This window comes from Syngnathus floridae, chromosome 10, assembly GCF_059516105.1.
Source record: "Syngnathus floridae isolate MCC-2025c chromosome 10, RoL_Sflo_1.0, whole genome shotgun sequence".
In the NCBI taxonomy this organism is placed as follows: Eukaryota; Metazoa; Chordata; class Actinopteri; order Syngnathiformes; family Syngnathidae; genus Syngnathus; species Syngnathus floridae.
Window position 1 is genome coordinate 7772416 of NC_142422.1, and position 22979 is coordinate 7795394.

Below are 22979 nucleotides of genomic sequence, written 5' to 3' on the forward strand. Positions count from 1 at the left end.
TCATCATGCTGCTCAGAGCAGAAGCCCTAATCATAATTAGCAACACTAGCAAGCAGCCATATCCGCGTCAAGGGGAATTCCAAATGGGAATTGCCCGTTAAAGGGTGACAAAAAAGTTTTCCTTTTGAGGGTGATATAAGAAAAAGTTGCATCGGTGCAAGGACTGATAGTTCAGCACAAATTATGAGCCAAAACTATCCATATTTTGTTTTGCATATGTACATGTTTGCATATATGTATTTTTATAAGACATAACTATGTAGCAAAGAAAATGAAGAAAATATTATCTTTGTCAATTGATGTGGCGGTGCTAGACAGTTTTACCTAGGGTGGCAGGAGGCTAAGTTGGGATCGGAGGTTATGGGAATTCCCTGGCACATTTTATGCGTGTCACATGAGTAACAGCCTACTGTATGAGCATCCAATTCCAGTATGCTATGCAATAACAGCTCTCTCCTAGGGCTGCTAGAAACAATTATATTGTTGGTCGACTAGCAGTTGCAATTAGATAACAAATCCGATTTTAAGTAACTTAACAAAGGGGTGATGCGCGGGTGGGCCAAACTCTCCAATCACTCTCAAAAAAGCTTAAACTGGCACAAAAATCATGACGAGCTCCTTTTTATACCTGAGCGCACGTGTGTAGGCTACGTAGCCACAGAATAGAATGTTTGCTCTGCAGCGTGCATGGAGGTAAGGCAAAAGAGGAACAGCGTTGGGGGTTGAGAGTCGAGGCAGGGCCAGACTAGACAACCTCTATCCCCAACCCCCCTTTCCGTCTGCTTGTGTGTTAGTGTCTGTCTGTGGGTTTGTCGTTGTGTAAGTGAGTGCTCCTCTTTCCCTAGCCAGACAATAGAGCAGTTCTGTGTCTGATTAGGGTCAGATGGTGACTGCCAAGAGGAGGAGGAAAAGCAGGAGTGTGTGAGTTGCTGATAAAGTAAGAACCTTATTTGGCTTGCAAACTTTATATTAGGCTGGGCGACCATCAAAAATATTGTCATCGTTATTATTTCTGATCGATACTGACATCCTGATTAATAAACATGACTATTAATGAATTTTCTAGCTAGAGCAACTACCAAAACTCAACTTTAAAATATAGCGTAACCTAAAAGAACATCCAGTAAATAAATTAATGTATTCAAATAATATCAATGCAAAACAATAAATACAGGCTATTCCTACTGTGCACAGCTTGGCCTTTTAGGGGCAGTGTGGGAATCCGTAACGTTTTTGTGGTGTTTTCCATATAATCCGATATTACTTTGCGCTGGAGCCCTTATACCACAATTTGTGCATCTGACAACACAAAAGATTACAAAACTGTGACTGAGTGACATAATGCGATATCTTAAGTACTTCTGTTTTGCCAAAATAACTCCATATGAGGGTCATTCATTCCGAAATCCAGGGCATCAGTCACAAGATACCATGAAATGTCCGGGCAGCAGACAAGAGTACTATAGTGGGCATACTGGAGTCAAAGGAGGATGGGGGGGGGGGGGGGGGTGCTTTCTTCGCCTTCTATAACTTCCAATCTGAAAACAAAATTACAATGGGTTGTCCGTAAAACAATGCTCTTCAATCATAGATTGCAGTCAAAGTAATGTGTTCCTCCAGAGGGAGACATCTTCGTGATACAAAGCAGCATGCGATCTTTAGTCAATCACTGCACATACAGCATTCATATTCAAGCAATTACAAAACGGCTACAAGGACCATTTATTGTCACAGGGGGACCTTGTTGACTCATTCAAACGCAATTGGTGTTTCTTGCGCAAGCAAACGGCAACCTTTGGCAGAACATAAATTTGGATTCTTAAGTGGCTCCCGCTTTGCTGCTTCTCAAAGACTGAAGTGAACAATATGATTGGTCAGTATCAATTAAATATGTTCATTCAGCACAAAATGATATTCCACATACAGAATTGTATGCTAAGCTTTTACTTGCTACATGAAACATGCAATGCTAATTTGCAGGACATTTTGAGGGGCAAATTGAGCTACAGAAATATGAAAATATTTTTTGCTTTTTCATTAATCCAATGAACAGTAGCCATAACGTAACATCATAAAACATTGTTAGCTAGAGTGCAAATTTATGGATGTCAAGCAAGTAGCTTGTCGATACATGAAGTCATCAATGTACGATTAAAAAGAACTGTATTGTATTACTGAATTTAGTATGGCAGGCCTTTGCGAGCACTGGGCTTGTTTTAATGTTGGCAAACGATAAAAAAGATATCATTGATATGCTTCTGAAGATGTACCCCATTAACTCCCTTGTTAAATCCTTGAAGTGATTCTTGTCAACAGTGCCTCCTCCCTTTGACAAATTAAGCTTCTTCAAAATCCACAGCCAACCCCAAAACCACAACATGCCCATACATGAAATCTGAAATCTACTGTGCTTGCATTTTTCTCTGAACATGTAAAAAATGTGAGTGAAAAACCGGTGGGCGGGGTAGCGTATTCAATTGATTTTTTAAATATTTTATGTTTTGAACTGTCAATGCAGCGAAACAGGGAACAAACAAATAGCATAATAAGAATGCTCTAATAAATTTAGCTGAATTCTGTGGTGGGCCGAGACAATCAGCTCGTGAAGCCCAAAAAAAATAAAGACCCCCCATCCCCAAAAAATAAAAACAGCCCTGTGCTCTTGTTTACAGTCAACATGCATCGGGAGTGCAACACTTTGGCATTGCATCCACAGAACTAGTCATGAGATGCGCAGCACATTGATTCATTCGCCTAAACTCTTAAACTGTAAGTAAACAGATGTGAGGAAACTCCCCGCTCCCATCCACTGACTGCCCACCATAACATTTGACGGACGGCCTGTCTCAAAAACACGACGACTACAAAATCTGCTTCCCGGGTCCCAAGGGCATTTATTGTGTGTGTGTTGGATGGGGGTGCAGAATCGAGACACAAAGGGAATCCCAGCAGCCAGAGTGGCTGGGTGCTATTGATGCTATAGTGTTATGGAGTGTCGGCGAACCCACGACAGGAAGGACAAAAATTTCACTTTTTACTACATAGGACTGTTAAAGCTAAACTGACCTACTCTGCTAACTCTGAACAAGTGCACAGAAACAATCTGCACCGTGTCTTTGAGAAAATGGTCCACTTTGACTTAAAAGCCAACATTCCCCTTGTTCTCTTTCAGTCACCCTAAATAAAAAGTAATACTTTACCTCGTCATTCTGAATAAAACATACAGAGCCAATTGCAATTATTGTCTGTAAAATGACAGCAGTATTTGGAAGTAGAGTCAAAGCTAATACGCCATGAAAAAAAAGGCTGGTAAGACGATTAGTATGCATCACAAACACCACTTTCCGGTTTTGTTTGGTTTAACTCACAACAAAAAACAAACACAGGAACAGATGTGTTGTGTTCTTTCAGCGAGGCGATAAAAATCAACATTCAGTTTGAGAAACTCGCTTGTTCAAGTTCAAGTGACTTTATTGTCAGATGTGTTACACATACATGACATATAACAAACCTGAAATAACAGGCCTGTAGTGCTGTAATAAATTAAACTGTTTAAAACATGTACATTAGATTATCAACACTACAATCAATATGGTTGATCCCGACGGCCTGCTGTAAGAACCTCTGTTTGAGTCTGCTAGTTTTGACCTTTCCTTCCTGATGGCAGCAGTCAGAAGAGGCCATGGGATGGGTGAGTGGGGTCACCTGCGATCCGAGTGATCAGGTTGGATAAATGTCTCGCGGGGAGGCTAGAGAGCAGACACCGATGATCTTTTCTTTTACCGTGTGCTGCAGGACACAGTGATGCTGAGGTTTATACAAAATAGTTGTCGTTGCACCCTTTAAGTGGCTGGTCAGCAAGAAAAGCTTAATAGAAACTGGGTAGATAGTTTCAATTACTTATTTTCATGTAGCTATAAAATAAATTATATCATGATAATATAGAGTTATAAAACAGAACTTACTGTAATCAAAAGATCAGTGGTTGGTGTTGATTTTGTGATGACTTGGGAGATGTCTTGAAGGAAAACTGGAAACTTGGCCATGTCAAGTCCAAAAGTGAATTCCAGCAACAAGTAGCTATTTTTTTTTTTTTAACTTTGGTTAAAAACTAATAGAACACATTAACCACCTTGTTGAAGCAGCGTTGTCGCTCCCAAATACGCTTTCAGATCAATAGCCATTAACGATTGAAGAAACAGTGAACTCTGGCTTACCTCTGGCTCGGCACCCGCGGATTCACCTAATTTACAACCCAAGCTTTTTATAGGTCAAACTTAAAAAGATTAAATGAAAATATCTCCAAAACCTGATGTGGTAGAAAAAAACGTAACACTTTTTCTTTTTAAAGCAGCGTCAAAACTTAATTTTGGGATACATAAAGCCATTACTAATAAGACTAGACTGGAGTTTTCTTTGAGTCTGGGGTTCTTTGCAGATTCTATCAATCTCAGTCACAATTGCTCAGATGGTGTTTGTTGGCAGTACATCTTAGATCTGAATGTCTGTACAGCGGCAATGTAAACAGCACCTTTCAAAGACAGGAAAATCCAAACCCTTCAGGTCAACTTCATAGTGCTTCATAATACTATTCGCCATGACAAATCTTTTACTCAGCTTACTGTAGGTGTCAGACTGAATCAGGTTCCATTCTGCAATGTGAAATTAGGAGCTCTCAAAGGAATACAGAGAATATATCTATTGATCTAAGTCTACATCTAAGTTGATCTGTAAAGCCCATCAGTGAAATATATTCATCTCACTAAAAACAATAGCACGGTTTAAAATCGGCAGCACATCAGCAAGCAATTCAAGGATTGAGGGGAAAAACCCAAATTATTGTGAATTTGCCTGGCTGTAGACAAAAGAGTAAATATTGACTGTAACTACAGTTCCTCCATGCGTGTGTGTAATTGAACGTCTGTCCAAGTGTAAATGTGAGCGCATTTATCCTTTGTACGTTTTTCAGTGAGCGTCAACAAGTCGTCATTTGCGTGTGCTGGCCCGGGGCACTTGAACGATGACCTTGCAGCCACCTACACACAAACACTATTTACACGCACAGGAGAAGTGATCAGACCATTTAAGCTGGCTGGCCCTGACTGCAGACGGTTACAAACACAGAGGCACATTCAGGCACGGCAACACAGTGACCCCCTTCCTCAAAGAGAATATACATGGCTGTGACTAAGACGAACACTCACAGAATGCATGACGAAATACTTGTAAATATATTACAAAGGTTGATTCAGTCTTCTGTCATCTCCAAACGTTTTTTTTTTAAATGTAAAATATAAAAGTTTTCATTTCACATTTGCTTTTTTGTTTCTCTTTCCTGGCCAGTATGACAAAATAATTCTGGGCTGGTTAAGTGACAGACTGATAGTACTACATAAAAAAAAAAAAAAATGACATGATTTCTTTTAGAAAAGGTTGAAAATCACTAGCATGTATTTGACAATTGGCTGTTCTTATTTGATTTGACCTGACTCTACTCCATATTTTTCCATTAGCAAAAGCAGGTATTACTATTTCGAGAACCTGCTGAGCAAAATGTGTTTGACATAAACCACTGATGATCCCTCATTGGTCAAATTTATCATCTGACAAGGTTGAGAAAAACTAAGGTGGATATTACGTTGACGTGACTTGTTGTTGTTGTGACTTAGCTATGTGTGCTGCGGTTATTCATCATTATACTTTTCTGCAGTGTTGCTGAGCCCGAGTCGTTGTACTGTGGTTAAGAGCCATTAGCCAAGTATTCAATGTGGGTTTTGGTTCATGGTACTGATTTTAGCTACGAAACACACTGCCCCAAAGTGATCTGAGTAGTGTGCAACTGAACGAAGTCAACACTGTGCCGTAAATGCAGCGATCGATTAAAAGGGGTGGGGGGGTCTTTTTCATTTCCAGAATTTGGCTAAAGTGTCTTGGAAGTTGTCTTTAGTGTCATGTAGTAGCAATCAAGACTGAATCCTAAATTCAACTAATAACTTCCTTGCTATAAAAACAAGGATGTATTTTACATGCGATTTAATGGCCTCTTTGCATAAAACGCCATGACATCATGTGCTCTGGGGGCTTTTGCGGCTTACCCTTTTCCGGTTTAGGGTTAGCACAGCCATCTTTGCAAACTCTCAAGTAAAAAGGATAACGTGAGCCATTTAAGATGGATGTATCGAGTGTTTAACAAATGTAGCATTTCTTTCAGCAATTTTGTGATATTTCAAAACCACTGCAATTTTAGTGATGTGAAATGGTTATACATGTATACATATTCAGCTCGGAAAAAGAAAGAAAAGGAATAGCTTGTCTCAAGTAAAGAATTCAGCAGAGCATGAACTACATAATTCAGCCTTGCAAACCCTGTTAGACAAGGCTGCAGACATTTGTTTTTAAACATCAATGACGAAATGGAAATCCTCAATAGTAATGCGTTAATATGATCAAGAAGATGCAATGAAAATATCAAAGAAGAGTTATTTAAACTAAATACATTTATGAAAAAAAAACATTTGTCATACATCAAAAGATCCAAGCAACACATTAAAAAGTTTGAGTAAATGAAACTGATCTAATTGGACTCGCCCTTTTTTTACCTGCATCCCTGACTTCCCCCACGGGGCAAGCAATAAACTGGATGACGCGACATGGCCGGTCAGCGCCAGGTGAGCCATGAGTCAGTGTGCCAGACAAACACACACTTCTTGGTTACAGTGTGGCGTCACTGCAGCCACACACTGCTGCCAAATCTAAATCTAATATCCTGCATTCGCCACACGTTGCCCGAGCTTGGCCTTTGCCCTAGTGGAAATAACACATGACTGGAAGTCTGCCCGTCTGTCTGGAGCTTTTCTGTACATGTTGGTCCTCTTTTTGTAATGGTCCTCATCTATGTGCCTGGTTGGGAACTTACCTTTTGTGTGTTTGTCTTTGACTACATTGTGTGACTGACTGACTGTCCTATCTGGTCTGTTCTGTCTCAGTCGTAAATAAAGGAGCATCTGCAGTGGATCTAACAGGCAGCATTGAAGCAGAGCTGATAATGACAGTTTCTCCGTGGGCTACTCAGACAGCAGACAGACATATCATACCATTGCAGCGTTTCCTGTTAGTGCTGACTGCCAACTATTTAACCCTGTGTAGGGATCCCTTATACTATGTGCACAGATGTCAGCTAAACAGGGTGTAATTCATAGAAACAACCCGGCGTAAGACAAAACAGCTGTCAAGTTGCTTGCCTTAAAACATATCTCATCAGTAATGTGTGCAAAACGTCAACTAAGGCATTAATCATTTAATAGGCTATTGTGACTGGAGACCTCTCTGCTTGCAAGTGCCTGCTATACTAAATGAGCTAAAAATACCCTCACCCTTTTTCTGACTTCATAAAACTTGAAAGCCGCATCAAAAGCTATTATAAATATCAATTGTCACAAAGCTTTAAAGTTTCTACTGTATTGCGCTGACGCACAGGAAATTGAAGTACCATTTTTTTTTTCTGAGAAGACAAATTGTTAGACAGTAATAATAAACGAACCGATTTCTTCGTCTCGTCTCAAACTGCACCACACTTGAAAGTGTACATAAAACGGATTAGGCACTCCAATGGTCTCTGCAGGGCCGGATTTAAGGTCACGGGGAAAAAACGGCAAGTATGATACTCACATATCTCCATTCCCTGTGGTTGGGAAGCGGTACAGTTGCAGGAGCAGGTGACATTGGAATTGCCGGAGCCGCCAGGAGCCGTTAGGTTTTGCATGGGGCTCGGTGGACCGGGACACCGCTCCGGGGAGAGAGCCGCCGCCGCCGCCGCCGCCGCCACCGTCGGGGAGCCCCGACGGGAAAACAACGAAAAACTTCCAGGCAGCGGCACCAGAGTCCGCCGCTTCGGCTGACTCGCGTCAGTTTTGCCCGTATTTTCCACGGTGTTTCTCACGCCATTTTCTCTCGGGATGGACTCGGAAAGTGAATTGTTTGCCAATTTGAGGTTAAGCCATTTCTTGCAGCTTTTGCATTGTGCAGTTCCTCCGCCGCCGCCGCGAGCAGCTGTCTTCGAACTAGACTCGGACAGAGCCGGGTGGGTTTAACCCCGCCCACACTAACTGACAGCTACCCTGACCAATCATAATACTCAAGAGGAGGACCGCACTGTTGCCTTCTTGGACATGAGACAAATCTCTTAGAAAAACTGCCAAGTACACGAAAGTAAAGTGCATTACACGACATACAAACAATCACAACGATCGTGCAGTTTTCCATTGATCATTTTAAAAACTTTGTTCGTAGAAAATATTAAGATTATTGCAGTAATCTCTTTTCAGATTACAGTCTCAAATTCATATGTAAATACTCACGCATTTAAAAATATCATATTTTTACATGAAAGGAAAGATATAGCTACAATCTGACCTTTTAAAATTTTTGCATGTGCAAAAATTTGCGTGTGCATGTTATGTGCGTGCAGTATAAGAAATAAAGTTGTAAGCAGCAACATGTAGATGACAATAGAGAAAGGCCAGGACAATGAGTAATACATGTGCAAGCATGTGTGTGTCTGACTAGCCAGGGGAAAGGGGGAGGTGGTGGTTGAAAGCGTTGACTTGAGTCAGAAGAGAAACAGACGTGCGGGTGGTGGTTGACAATGGCTCTGGGCGAGCAGACCAGAGGGGAGCAGGAAGAAGAGGGCTGGCTAGCCTGGTGTGTTTTGGGGGGGAGGGAAGAGTGCTTCAAGTTTCACTCCCTTGTTTTGGCTGGCCTCAACCAATGAAGTGGGCCTTTGAAGAAGCTAACCTTGAGTTGACCCCCGCACCAGTCTTGTGGTTCAGGGCCACATGTGCTACGGAGAGGCGTGACCCCCAATGTACCCTTTACCCCCACCATATCCCCTCTGAATGAGGCCCGCTGCAAAAGGCTGCATCTAAGCGCACAGACTGTACAAATACAGTACCATCAGCAGTCTTAAAAACAAACTGGGTTATTTAAATCTCACAGACTCTGAAGGCCACTTTCAACCAGTAGGTTATCAAAGACATAAATAGTCCTTAGAGGTGGTACTTAAACAAATCATAGGCACAGAAGCGGAACAAGAAATAAAGCCTAACAGACAGACGGACAGTGTAGATGTTTTTTTTCATCCTGTGAGAGACAATAACAGTCTTATCGCAATAGTACAAATGTTAAACATTTCAAAAATTGTCTTCACTCTGTTGGATTGCTATTTTTACACAGCAGTAAAATGCAATGGACCTCCAGCTAGCAAAATAAATACACTTTAAATAAGTGTTGCAACACTAACCATGATCATTAAATATTTATCTATACAGTGTATAACTCTTCATGTGCATATTGCAGGCATTTTCTCTCAAATTGACTACGCACAAATACCCCGACACCACTAAACAATACACGCACACTCAGCTACGCACAGTCTGTCTGGAGCGTCAATTTAGTCCCCCAGGGAGCATGCAGTGTGACACCACTAACAGGCCAGACCAGGCTAGACAGCCAGCAGACAGATAAATACCAGGCCCTCCTGAATACCAAATGCATCATCGTCTATTGGTTCCTCTACCCTCCTCCATGACTGCATCTATGGACACACACACACGCACACTTACGTGCACACATGCATACACAATTTTCAAAGAACAATAGCAAGGGTTGAGGGGGTCTGGGTTTGAGCCCAAGTGGTGTGTGGTGGGTGACACCAATTTGCAGCGCCATCTTGTGATTGAAAACGGTGAATTAATTCTCCCAGAATTGCCAACTGACTAAAAACTGACAGTTTCTGTTGTCTTTGTATTCGTGTTTATATTTTTCCACTTATTGGCCCATTATGTCAAAAAAAGAGGTGGACATTAAAATATGCAATTTATCAAATCTTACTATTTGCACAATTTTTTATGATTGCTCACTGGCATTGAATGGATGTTTATACATGCTAGGTTTTTGTTTCAACATGACTATGATTCAGCGTTTGAAAAAAATATCATTAAGATGTTCAAATGGCAAATGAGCAGAAACTGAAAGTCAGACAAACAACCTCTTAATGAAATTAGTCATAATTCAAAAGAATAAGGATTATCAGGATTTTTTGCAATACTGTATCCATTTGAAGTTGACAATTTTTGTTGGGATGCGTAAAAAATTATCAGTATGTGCAATTGTACTTCAAGTTTGATTTACATTATTTTTCTAAATGTGAATTAATCTCAATATCATGTCAATACAGTGTTAAAGAGAGAATAAAAACACATTTTATTGTGTTTCTAACATTTTGTTTGCTTTGTTCCTACACAAAGAGCAAAGTGCCTTAAAAATGGAGCAAGGACAAATTAAACAAGTTAAACTTGATTAATCCTAAATGCTGCCAAACATTAATAGGAAACTTGTATTGTGGTGAAGTCTGCCAAAATATTAAAACTACATGTACAAAATACAGTCGTAATGCAATTAACATTTGTTATGCGAAATCTTGGGATTTGATGAAATACTGTAAAAAATGTGGCCTAATGCACAGACAAATATGATTTGTTTACCCTGGCAAATTAATATACATTTTAAATATTCCAAATACAGGGACTTCAACAACAGATGAGTGTAATTATCAAAATTCGGATAAAAAAGATTTTTAAAAAATTATTGTCTACACACGTTTAGAGTACTGTACGTCTACATGTTTTGTTGCATTGGAAAGCTTCATCAGCAGTAGGTTATCAAAGACATAAATAGTCCTTCGAGGCGGTACTTTAACAAATAATTGGCACAGAAGCGGCTCAAAATCACTTGCATAATCACTAATGTTGCTATTACAATAATATCAAATGGCAAGTTGATTTGCAATGCCCAGGCGCAATCATTAAATGCAAAATACATATTAGCAAGAGAGATAAAACACCGCAGTATGATGGGTCTTTTCGCCATTGCCTTAAATGCAGAGTCACCTCGCCTTATGATATTCATGAATTAACCTCCATCCATCTCCTGGCTGACAAAGCTGAACAGCTGCAGAGACCAGAATGAGCAGAGCGAAACAAAATGTTGAAGCTTGAACTGTTAGCTCAACGTCTTCAGCAGAGGGCTGAGGAAAATACAAGCCTCTCCAGACAGTTCGATTGCAGACCAGGGAGTCACGTTCAATAAAAACATCTGGCATGCCACATCATATTTGCTGTGTCTTGCCCTTGTCTGGCTACAGGGCTATCATATCCTGTTTCTACAGGTGTGTTTGATACACCCAAACACACATGCACGCATGGGCGCACACAGACAAGCACACACACGTGCACACCAGCCTAGCCTAGACTAATGATTTTGTTTTATTCCCAAAAGGATGCACATATGTGGATCTCAAGAACCAGTCGAGAGAAACACACCTTGCATCCACCTTTTCATTGGACAAAACATCCTCCCATTCTCTTTTTGCCGCAGGCACCACTGCAATGACACCTCAGCTTCTTCTGAAGTCGTGCAGGAGAATGAAAAAAGAGATTGGCAGGCGTGGCAGCATGTATCGGTTTGAGTTTAAAGGACATGGATAAACTCATCAAGAAAGAGACAAAGTCAGAGGTAGAGGAGAAAAGAAGACACGATGACAAATGGGAAGGAAGGGAGGAACGCAGAGAGAGAGAGTGGAGCATCAGCATGTATGGAGCTCTTTGCACTCCTGTGGTAGAGCCCTGCTGAGCATTGTAATGGGCTGTCTGCCCAGCTGGGCCGATGAGCTCATGTCTGGCTTCAATGCCAATCTCCTGAATTGGCACATGGCTTGGCAGGTTGAGCTCTGACTCACCACCTCACCCTAACTGCCTCATAGGAAACACAGAACATGGTCAAGACTGGAAAAGTCAACAAATAATGAGGACAAGAACAAAAAAAAATAGACAAAGGGTGGCAGAGACAGCAAATGTGTATATCATGAAGTGTCAGTGTGTGTATTTGTCGGCCATTTCTGTCACAATACTGATAAGAGCCCCAGACCAGACGGCAATAATTACACAGCTTCTGAGACAGACAGCGGCTATAAATGTGTGAGCGTGTTTAAAAGTGAGGGTAAAAGAGATACAAACAGAGGGAACAAGGATGTCTGCTGTGCTGTGTGTGTGTGTTTGTGTGTGCGTGCGCGAGACTGAGTTTTATGCAGCTATAAACAGTGGTGATCACAGAGTGTGGACAGCGTAGGTTATAGCCTCCTGCTGTTAAGACTCCGTCCCAAGAGTTACAAGTGCACATGCACGTGTGCTCAGACAAGCGCACTTTTTTATTTTTTTTAACAAAACTGTGTATGTCAAAACTAATGAGATTGTAGTATGCAATCATGTTGGACTTCATAGCATATTCCTTTTGCCTTGAAAGACACATTCACAAATTCAAAATTTATACAGGAAAACTTTGTCACAAACCTGCTATTTGGGGATGTTTCTAGTAAAGGCATCACGTAAAAAATGATTGGTTGCACAAGGTTAAATGTAGTCAGTGAACAAACCACCTTAATTAATAAAGACCCTGCTTTACACGACAAAAAAACTTATGGTGACCTAATACAATTTCCTGTCACATTGCAGTGACTTAATGACTCACTGTTCATTAAGTTCAATAGATGAGATTCAAAGAAAGAAAATCAGAGACTCTGTAAGGCAAACATGACAAAGCATTAGGTCATTCACCGCAGCAGACAGCAAACACAACAGCACTGTACAGAACACGACTTCACACCCTGAATCACATTAAAAGACAAAATACCAATATGATGACATATCTGTTGGAAAGCAACTTCAGAGAAATCACATTAGTGTTAAGTCTCATGACCACCATTCATCCTGTGTCCTGGCAAACTTAATTGTGGTATTTACAAGATTTAATAATTTCTAGCCATGTAGCTTCAAATCCGAATGCTATACTGGTGATTACTTAGTGAATGAGCAATGACAAATCTTAAGTATTAAAGAAAAAGGAAACCGCAAAGTTCATTTTGCATTTGATGAAAAAGCATTTAATGACAAGTTGTCTTAAGACTATCGATCTATCGATTCCAGACACTGTTGACTTTAAGGCCCGTAGAGTACAATAACAAATTACATAAAACACCAGAAAATAACCACGAGACAATACAAGTGAAACAATAAAAATACACAAGGACAAACAATCATCCAAGGTTGAAAACCAGAGGCTAAAGGTGTGTTTTAAAACAAGATTTCAGTCTGTAAACACCACAAAATATGTCAATGTTTCCTTGAAGAAGAGAGTCGGGAAGCAATTTCCAAAGCATTGCTACGCCACAATTTATTGTGAACAAGGTCAGTACCAAGTCGAAGGCACAATTACCATGAAACAAGTTTCAGTCAAAACTGCCAAGAGGCTTATAACAACAATAAAGTAGCTCAAGGGATTCACATCTACTGTTTTTCTACACGATGTCAAAATGCCTTTAACTTCAAAAATAATAAAAAAGACCAATCAAAACATAAAAAGTCTCACAAAAGCATGTACTTATACTTCCTGAAAAAATTATAGGCCTAGGCTAGGACAGTGGTTCTTAACGTTGTTGGAGGTACCGAACCCCACTAGTTTCATATGCGCCTTCACCGAACCCCTCGTTAGTGAAAAATTATTTTTTTTAAATTCAAGACATAGATGTTTTTCACTAATGCATAAAATGAGCTGTGCATGAACATCACCTTGTTCAAAGAACAAAACCAACACAATGCATGAACTTGCAACGAATTACATACTGGCAAATCAGAAGCTACACGATAAAACAGGTTTGTTCGGACCTCCTCGGTGGGGGCTCTGTCGAACCCCTGAGACCGACTCGAACCCAGGTTAAGAACCACTGGGCTAGGACCTTAATCATGGTGAAGCATTGTGGTAGCATCGTGTTACAGCAAGCACAGCCACCAAAGGAAACTGTTCCAGTACAAATAAGAAAAGTTTGCATTGTTAGTTGGCTGCATTCGCAGAATAAATATTGCATGGCCAATTTGTTGGTATGAAATCACACAAAAATAACCATGAAATTGTTAAGCCTCCCACATCAGAAAAACATGCTGATTGAGTGCTCCAAATGTGAATGGTTGTTGATCTATGTCAGCGGTGTCAAACTCGTTTTTTTTGCGGGCCGCATAGTAGTCATAGCTTCTTTCGGAGGGCCATTGTGACTGTCAACCCAAATTAATGTATGAGCACCTCATATTATATATAGTAAAAGCTACAAAACAAACTGACAAATAACTCGTTTTGAAATCAGACGAGTAAAAACTGGTCAAATATTTTTATATTATTAAAAGTGAAGACAATTTGCAATTCTAGTAAGGACACGAATTTGATGCACAATTTGTCTTCGCGGGCCACATAAAATGATGTTGCGGGCTGTATCTGGCCCCCGGGCCTTGAGTTTGACACCTGTGATCTATGTGTTCCCTGCAATTGGCTGACACCCAGTTCAAGGTGTCCTTCGCGTACTGCTTGAAGTCAACTGGAATAGGTTCCAACTTACAATTGTGAAGAAAAGCGGTTCAGATGATGGATGGATTTTACAGGATGGGTTCATAACGAAACAAGTTATAAACAGTATGTTTCCAGTGCCACAAGTTATGATGTCAACTTTGGGTGCCTTAATGTCCTTTGACTATCAGCACCATGGCAACACTGGCAAATCATTTTTAGATTTGGACCGTTAAAAAATTTCACAGGGCATTCAGGGCATTGGGCCAATCCCGTCTGTTGTCTTGTCTTTCGTTTTGTCTACGATGGCCTGCCGTGGCCATTGGGAACATAGTGTAAATGTAGCCTCAAGCACAATTCGGATTTGTTTGACTGCTGTTATCTTTTCCAAGCCAAATGATTTTTATCCTAACACAGATTCTCTCTGCGTGTTAATGTAATCTCTCTTACATCAATCTACAAATGTCATAACATAAGCTACAGCCAGTGAGGGCAGCAGGTTCAGAACAGATGGATGCTCATTATGAACAAGTTGAGCAGATCCAAACATTCCAAGAAATCCTCTTCTCTGCAGGTCTGGTCATATCACACTAAGTGTTATAGCGCCCATATTGAGGCATATAATAAAAACATTGCATTAGGTGAGAGATGCTGGGCTCAGTGCTTGGAATGACAGATGGATGTTAGCGGGAACATGTTGCAGCACAACTAACCCGCTACCACCCTGGCAGAACTTTGAAAAATTCAGGTTAGATGGAATGAGCAAGCTACACTAACACAGCCGCTTCCTTTGGACCCCTTAGCGAAATGCGTGGATCTCAAACACATGCCATACCACATAGCTTTGTCAGCTTCCAGGGTGGCTCGCGCAACATACAGTTTATAAACAACATTGCCCCTGACAGCTAGTCTCGGCCGAGCCAGCATTCCCTACTGCCTGCCTCTTTGCATCCTACGGCTCTGCAGCACAAACGGGAATCTGACAGCTTGTACCAGGCCAGCGAGGGTCCCTGGCAGGGACCCGTCCTCCTTCCAGCTTCTCTTTACAGTAGTTATAGCCTACAAAGGACAACAGGGAACAGGGACAATCACTCCATACCGACAAAGAACCAAGAATACGACAACATTTACGCAACCTATATTTGGCTGCTGTATTTCATTTGCATGGATTGAAATGTATAGACAAGCACAATTAACATCAAGGATTGGACAAATTTGAATAATTATCATAGCTGTCATCTATTCATATAACCAAAAGTAATTCCATTTTATTATCCATGAAACAAATATTGGCTAGGAAACATGACACTATATGTGATTTGTTAGCCTTTAGCTGAGCTAACCATCCAGCACATCTTTCAGTTCCGCAAGCAATGCGTTATATTTTGTATCGTTCCGTTCGCAGGACATGCAATCAGCTGGGAATACTTTTCAACAGAGATGAAATAGTTGTCACTGAACACGCTTTGAATTGGTAGTTAGTTCAACCGAGCTACGCTTCACACCTAATAGTGGTGTTTAGATGGCACTAAAATCAGCTTTGATAAGATTGCAAAAGGGCTTAAGAAAAGCGTTTCAGTTGAGCAATATTCTTCTGATGTCTAAATCGTTCTCTTGAGGATATGCAAAAGCATTTCAATTGGGTTGATGTCTAGGTGGCCCACTCCTAAGCTTTTTTGAGACATTGTTACATAATCCTTCAATCGACAAACAAATGGTCTTAAGTTCTCCTTCAAAATGTCTTCAATAACAGGAATTCATCCTTCCTGCAGATGATAGCAATGTGTTCACGCTCTGAAGAACAAAAGCAACGATCAACTTTACATCCACCATACATTTTGATATCCCGTTACAGATTCGCACACAATACTAATTTCTTTTTTTGTTCAACAGTTAATTTTGCTTTGTTTCGTTTTTAAATATGTAATAAATTGAACTGTGACATGATCCGTTCACTGCACACCTATATCCCAGTTCCTTTTTGGATCATACACCCTAATCTTCCATACCAGCCTTAAAATCCATCTGAATAATCTCCAAAATAACAAAGAAAAACTTGTTTTGATGGACAGATCTGGCAGAATGAGATAAACATGTTCATTATTAATCATGAAAGGAGTCCTTTGGAAGAATCTCAGCACCCCTTTTAGTCATCATCATCTTCATCGCTCATTAATCTCTCCCCTCTTTTTCTCACTCAGTAGGGAGGCTCACCCCAGTCACAGTTCCTTGTCCCCTAACTGTGTAGAAAAATCTACCACCCAGGCTTAAACGCATGCACGCACGTACCATGTGTACACTCACACATACACACAGACACACACACAACTCATTAACCAACACATTCATGCTGGTAATGCGAAGCGCATACACACATACTCTCGGTCCACAGAGGCTCCTAACATGGGCATGAAGTAGGCACATTAATTACATGAACAGTAGGGGTTTCCAACCCTGCCATGTCCACGGTGGGCTTTGAGATATTTAATGAACCTGCCATTGCAATGACTAACCCCCCTTAACCTAGTACTAATGAGACTCGCACAAACACATACGCAAATGTACTGTAGTAGAAGTCAAGTCATAGGGATTTGTCACTAGCAGAAAAAAACCCTGAAGCTGTTTTGATATTCACCATTCTCATTTTATCCTTCTCATTTTAATGTATCCGGAGCCTGATGAAATCATTATGCCTCTGCAATGACTAATGGGAGCATTTTTGAAAACACAATTATACACACACAAGACAAAATCTGTTTGAGTATCATTCTTGTTTGTAATGATGCTTTGCCCATTATAGTCGGTAAAAGGCTACATTATATTACTAAGTTATTAAAGTTTGTTTAATACGTTTTCCACCAACTAAATCTAATGTTCAGTGCAGCATCCTAAATGAATTCATGTTTGCAAGTAACGATAAACCGTTGCATATTGTGTTACTGCGGGATGACGTAAAATTATCTCGTGTTAATTAAAAAGTTACAGCAACCACAATGCGGACAACACCAAACAAAACTATGATTGCTAATTATGAGAGACCTTAAGTATGTGCACATAAGCAATAAGTGGCAATATTTGGCAACTCATGGTTCTCTCCTGACCTTAACACCGTCTGGAATCTTTGGGCAATCTTCCAGCCAAGATCTAGTATGAGAGTGGGAGACAGTTTACATCCAAACAGCACATTTGCGTAACTATTCTGACATCCTTGAAGAAAATTCAAGCAGCTGACAAAAAACTCCCAAGTTCAATGGATGCAAAAATTGTCAATCTGCTGCCAAATAAGAGGACCTTTGTTAAAATATAATTTAACCCGTTAAGAGGTTAGTAGCTTGTGAGTTTAGCAAATATGAGCAGGAATTATTAAACACCATGCCAGTCATACATATATACATAATAAATCACATTGTTTTTATAGGACACTGCCAGTTGTTCCTCTAGTACCTACTTTTATGTCCAAAGTAAACCAGCCTACTTTTCTATCCCTTTATTCGTCTCCAAGGTATTTTCCTCCATTTCGCACTCTAGTGGGTGAGATGGTACATGCTCCAACATAGCCAAACTGTGCTCTTTACATGCAAGCTTTGACATGCATTTCTGCTCTCCATTTTCTGAAGGAGCCCACATCTTTAAACTTCATACGCTCACACAAACGCAGCTGCAGCGTGACACACTCTAATCCCATGAATTCAGTTTCCCTGCCATCAAACTAAATCCCATATCCCCCTACCACCTCATGTTTCAGAATGCTATGCGCATTTACACTCACAAGCAGATCAATGAGACACACAAAGACACACACACACACACACACACAGAAAAACACTCCAATTGGTGGTCATGAGGCCCACCCGGAGGTGGTAGGCACCATACCACACAGTCAGCCTGTCTTCTAAAATTGTTTTGTCTTCAATCAACCTAGCAGGGCCAGTTTGTCATGCAAATGCAGCCCAAGCTTGCCTTCCTTTGTTGGCATGACAGATTAGTGAGTGTTAATGTGCATGTGTATGGCATCTGTGGTGCACACTTTTTTTCATCTCCATTTTCCATTTTCCCGCCTCTCCAGGACATTAAGGTGTGTGTGGAGATGTATCTTTCAACTTCTACCTTATCTGCTTCATTGTTGTGACATACATGTGTGTGTGTGTGTGTATCGAACCCGTCACCTCTGCACTGTGAGGCAGACGTGCTTACCAGTGCCCCACCGTGCCGCCCCATTATAATTATAAATCAGGATATATTATATTGTTATTTTAACATGAGTTATTTATTCATATTGTATGTTACAGTACTATTAAACAATTTATAAGCATGGAAATAAAATGTGTATATGTTGTAAAGTTGTAACATTGAAATAATATTTTAGTTATTTTCTCTTTTTTTAAAAACAACATTTTATTTACTTTTTATTTGTGTACACCTTTCATCTTATTTAATGTGTTCTTTTTCACCTCTTTATTTGACTTTACTGTTTCCCCCTACTCAGCCATCCATCTGCTTATGTGTGTCTGTGTGTCGGAGCATCACAGGGCCAGCGGAGTCAATAGTGTCCCAGTAGGCAGCACGGGTCAGGTAATAAATCTCTCTCCCCTCTGCAGCGCAGTGTCGTGGAGGTTTTTATTTCTTTTCTCCCAACTCAGCGGGACAGGGTGGAATAGGCTAGTGCAGGTCCGGGTTAGTGTGGAGAGACCACCATCAAGATACTTTATCAGCAGGCATGCAGTGGACTTGCAGAATAAAAGCCATTTCCAAAGGAAATTTGTATTTATGCTTGTCAGTTTGCGATTGGCTGGTGACCATTCCAGGGTGTCAGTACTCAAAGTCGATTGTCATAAACTCTTCTTTCTCTTCGCTTTTTTTCAATTAAATGGTACTCTTTGTCAGATGCATCAACGATGAATTGCACTTGATCAATGCATGCAAAATTCAAAAGGACTCCCTCAATATGAAAAAGAAATCAAAAGAAGTGGGAATTGCAGAGCAGACAAACCAATGAATAAGTCGAAATCAGCGAGCCCATCAGCTCATGTACTAAGGTCACCGAGTTGAATGTTGCAGCTTTCAGTGTCAAAATAAAATGCATTTGGCGTTATTGCCTTCTATCTGGTAGTTAAATGCAACAAATAGGCATCTTCAGATTTGCTTCAGTGGGTGCACAAGTGCAAGCTACAAACAGGATGACATAACCTCCCAATATATTCAATCTCAGTGATGTAGACATACTTTATAAGAGCTTTAGCCAGAGTGCAAAATGAAGTTTTGGGGAACTAAAAAGACGACACCCTCATCTCCCTAAGAATGGTAAGACATAAAATGTTTCCTTATTGTCTCAGATTCCTGATTGGTTTTCATTGGACAAACTCCCCCATTTCCTCAATTCCTTTCTTTGCCTCATTTCCTGCCCTCAACTCCGACGTTCTCCACATCCTCTCTTGCTTTTGCTGCTTTCTGCTCTTTTCTGGCTATTCACTCCCAGCACAGCTCTCTTCTTGCCTTGCTTCTCTTTTGGTATTGTTCGTGATAATTCAGAGTCTGGTCAATAGGCTGAATATTTAAAAGTTGAAGTGTCAGCATGTGGCTAGCAGGCAAGATTATTTCTGGAGACACTAAACAACATGAAGTAGAACTCAACTCACCCCAATCTGTGTGTGTGTGTGTGTGTGTGTGTGTGTGTGTGTGTAGTGTCAAAATGGGCATCTGTCTGTTTTTGAATGTACAAGAGCGTTGCCACGCAGTCACGTGTTACATTGCTTTATTTTCAATATGCACTTTTTACTTTTTCATTTGCCCGAACAGACTGGACAAGAGGGTTGCGCATAAAAAAAAAAATCCATGTGCCGGATCAGACAGAATGAGTGGGAGGAACAATGACCTAGTTTCCAAAAACACTCAGCTAGCACCACTAGCACTCTGGAGAACAAATCACGCAATGTACTTCCACGATCAAATTTGTGTCTGTTCATCTGCATCTGTTTTTCTCGCTCTTTTATCCTAACATTGTTCATCCTGTTTTTGCCCCTCTACCTTTTGGATATTTTACACGCTATCTTACTTTTAGTTGAAAAGGCACACGGCAGGTTGGGGATGAGCGTGTCTGTTTGGTAGTTGGGTTAGTTGCTGTGTCATGCTGCACTGCTGAGAGGCCACAGAGTCCCTGACTGCTTTCTGGATTTGGGCAGGACAAGTCACAGCACGCAAGCTCCACTCCTGTTTGCTCTTTACCTCACACAAATGTATAGTATTAGAAAATCATTACTTGATTAGATGCAGTTTATGTTGTGCTTATGAATGGACATCAATTAAGTGATCCACATTATTTAGACAGTAAATTCACCTTCTGTACATATTTGTCTGATTATTTGCACACATCAATGCAAGTAGATGAGTAATTTTGTTTTTGTACTTATTGATTTATACTGTCCATGTCAACGATGCAGCCTGAATCTACCGCAATGTAGGTTATCGTAATGTTGTAGTTCTCGAAATTGATCTTGGTCTGGAAACCAGTCTCAAGACCACTTTTTACCATTCCTGTTCTATGTGTTTGCCCCTAAGTGTTGATCAAGCCAGTACGACAGTTTTCTTCTCTGTGTCGCCTAGAGTGCCACGCCGCCTGCACACAGCGTGGATAAAGACCACTGAAGGCGCAGCGCCCCCGAAAATTTGGAAATCAATGTCAGCAATCTCGTCAATAATTAAATTTGGAGTCCATTTGCCAAGTAAAATGTAAGCAGGACCACTCTGCGACATGCAAATTCTGTGGTGCACTGCTGACAAAAATCCCCGTAATCATAATGGATCCCTGTGGGATCTTTTTTAATTTGACAAAAACACATTACAACATCACAGAACTGTCTTGTGCTGCATAGAAAAAAAAAATCTTACAATGCCCTGTCCTCACCTCATTATTTTTTATAAAGTCAAACAAACTTCTACCAGCAGCGTGGGGCCGTTCTGTCTGAAGACAACATAATACATTTAATAGCCTTGACAATTTGTCAAAATCTAGTGACACTTCATCAAAAAGCAAGGGCCTCACTCCATTATTCAACGAACAATGAAATGGGTCTTTCTGCTGTGTTTTTATAGAAAAGTACAAGAATGTTTTTTTCAACAACCCAAGATGGCAAAACAATTTGAACTACTACCTCCTTGTGTAAACAAGTAACAGAGGGAAAATAAATCTTTTGAATCAGAAACAGTGATTGGATTTCATATAATAAAGTGCGCCTCCCTTGATGAACAGCAGAACACTTCACGGGAGGTGAAGCATCTTGGCTTAAGTAAAATAATGGAGAGAAAAGAAATACTCTGGTATAGGCAAAATGTGTCGTTCCTACAGACAGGTAATTCCACAGCTTCAGGAAATTCGTTTTGTTTGGGATGTTGTAATAACGTTCAATACTTGGATTCGCTTGTTGTATGTGTGATAAAAGCACGCTCACACCCATAGTGTGCAGCTGCTGACAAACAGAACTTAATCAGGGCCAGACTATCCAGATTGGTCTGCAGCCAGACTCCCAAGGACAACGGTAGAGTTGCAGGACAAGCATACTGTAAGCATGCCGGAAAGATTTACCACAGTCGACCCTAACGCAGCTTGCGTGCATGCTGCCGTTTTAGAAATTAGCCAGAGTGGAGTGAGCCTCTGTTGCCTCATTGATGTGCACTAAAGAAAGACGTTATCAGTTATCTGTCCTTAAAATGTCACAGCAATCTGTCCACATTTGTGCTATGTGATATTTTCTTTTACACTATCAATGCCTTTCTGTCTTAAATGGCATTCAAAGTAGGAAAAATGAATGACTGCTGAGGAAAATGTCAAAATATGCCAACGTTTATTCTTTCATTGTTGTGTCAGATTTATGTATCTGACATGCTTTCGCTTGTGAGAAAGGGAAAGCCAGAGCGACCTGGCTCTCCATAGCGGCCAACGCTACTACTACGGTTAAAGCCAACGGCACTTCCTCTGGGTCTGTACGCTGAAAAAAAGACTTCCTTTGCTCTTCTGTCTTCCTTCTTCCCATTGCTCAGTCTATTTGCTGTCCCTCCCACCTTCATCGTTCTTCGAAATGTCAAAACTTGCCTCTAATCTCCTTCTCCCGCTGTCTGAGTTTGTCTTTATCTTGACAGCCCCACTTCCTCCCCGCAATACTTATCAGAGCATCTCTCTCTGTTCTGATTCCGCACCCCTCCTGACTACTTTCTCTGCCTCCATGCTTCCTCCTCATTCTGCTCTCTTCCTCTCTAAGCCTCTCAAAGCTTTATCTAGCGTTTCTGCCTGCCCTCTTTTGCGTCTCCACTTTTCAAACTCAGACTCTTCCTGTTTTTTGTGTTCCACTTCAATTTAATTCACAATAAATAAGGCTTGCATTCAAAGAAAGGGGACTGCAATAGCTTTTACCCTCTTTTTGAATTATTTCTGACAATGAGTAAAGTCCATTTTCTTTCATTTTTCTCTCAGCACTAGCACCTGGGAAAAAAAAACAGCCTTTGTGCGCGCCAATCTGTTTCATGTGCCATTTTGTGCGTGG

The 22979-nt window shown here is 40.7% G+C and overlaps 1 protein-coding gene across 3 annotated transcripts in view; it reads right to left on the minus strand.

Moving 5' to 3' along the window:
* The window catches only part of LOC148392218 (low-density lipoprotein receptor class A domain-containing protein 4-like), a 96892-nt gene that overhangs the window by 16965 nt on the left and 56948 nt on the right, over positions 1-22979 (minus strand). Inside the window, exon 1 of one of the 3 annotated variants that reach the window (XM_088386692.1) lies at positions 7669-8090. The exons of the other annotated variants lie outside the window; for them this stretch is intronic. Within the exon in view, the coding sequence (XP_088242818.1) occupies positions 7669-7762 (94 nt within the window). The 5' untranslated portion in view covers positions 7763-8090. Of the gene's footprint in view, positions 1-7668; positions 8091-22979 lie in introns of those variants that run through there. 3 annotated transcript variants of the gene reach the window in all.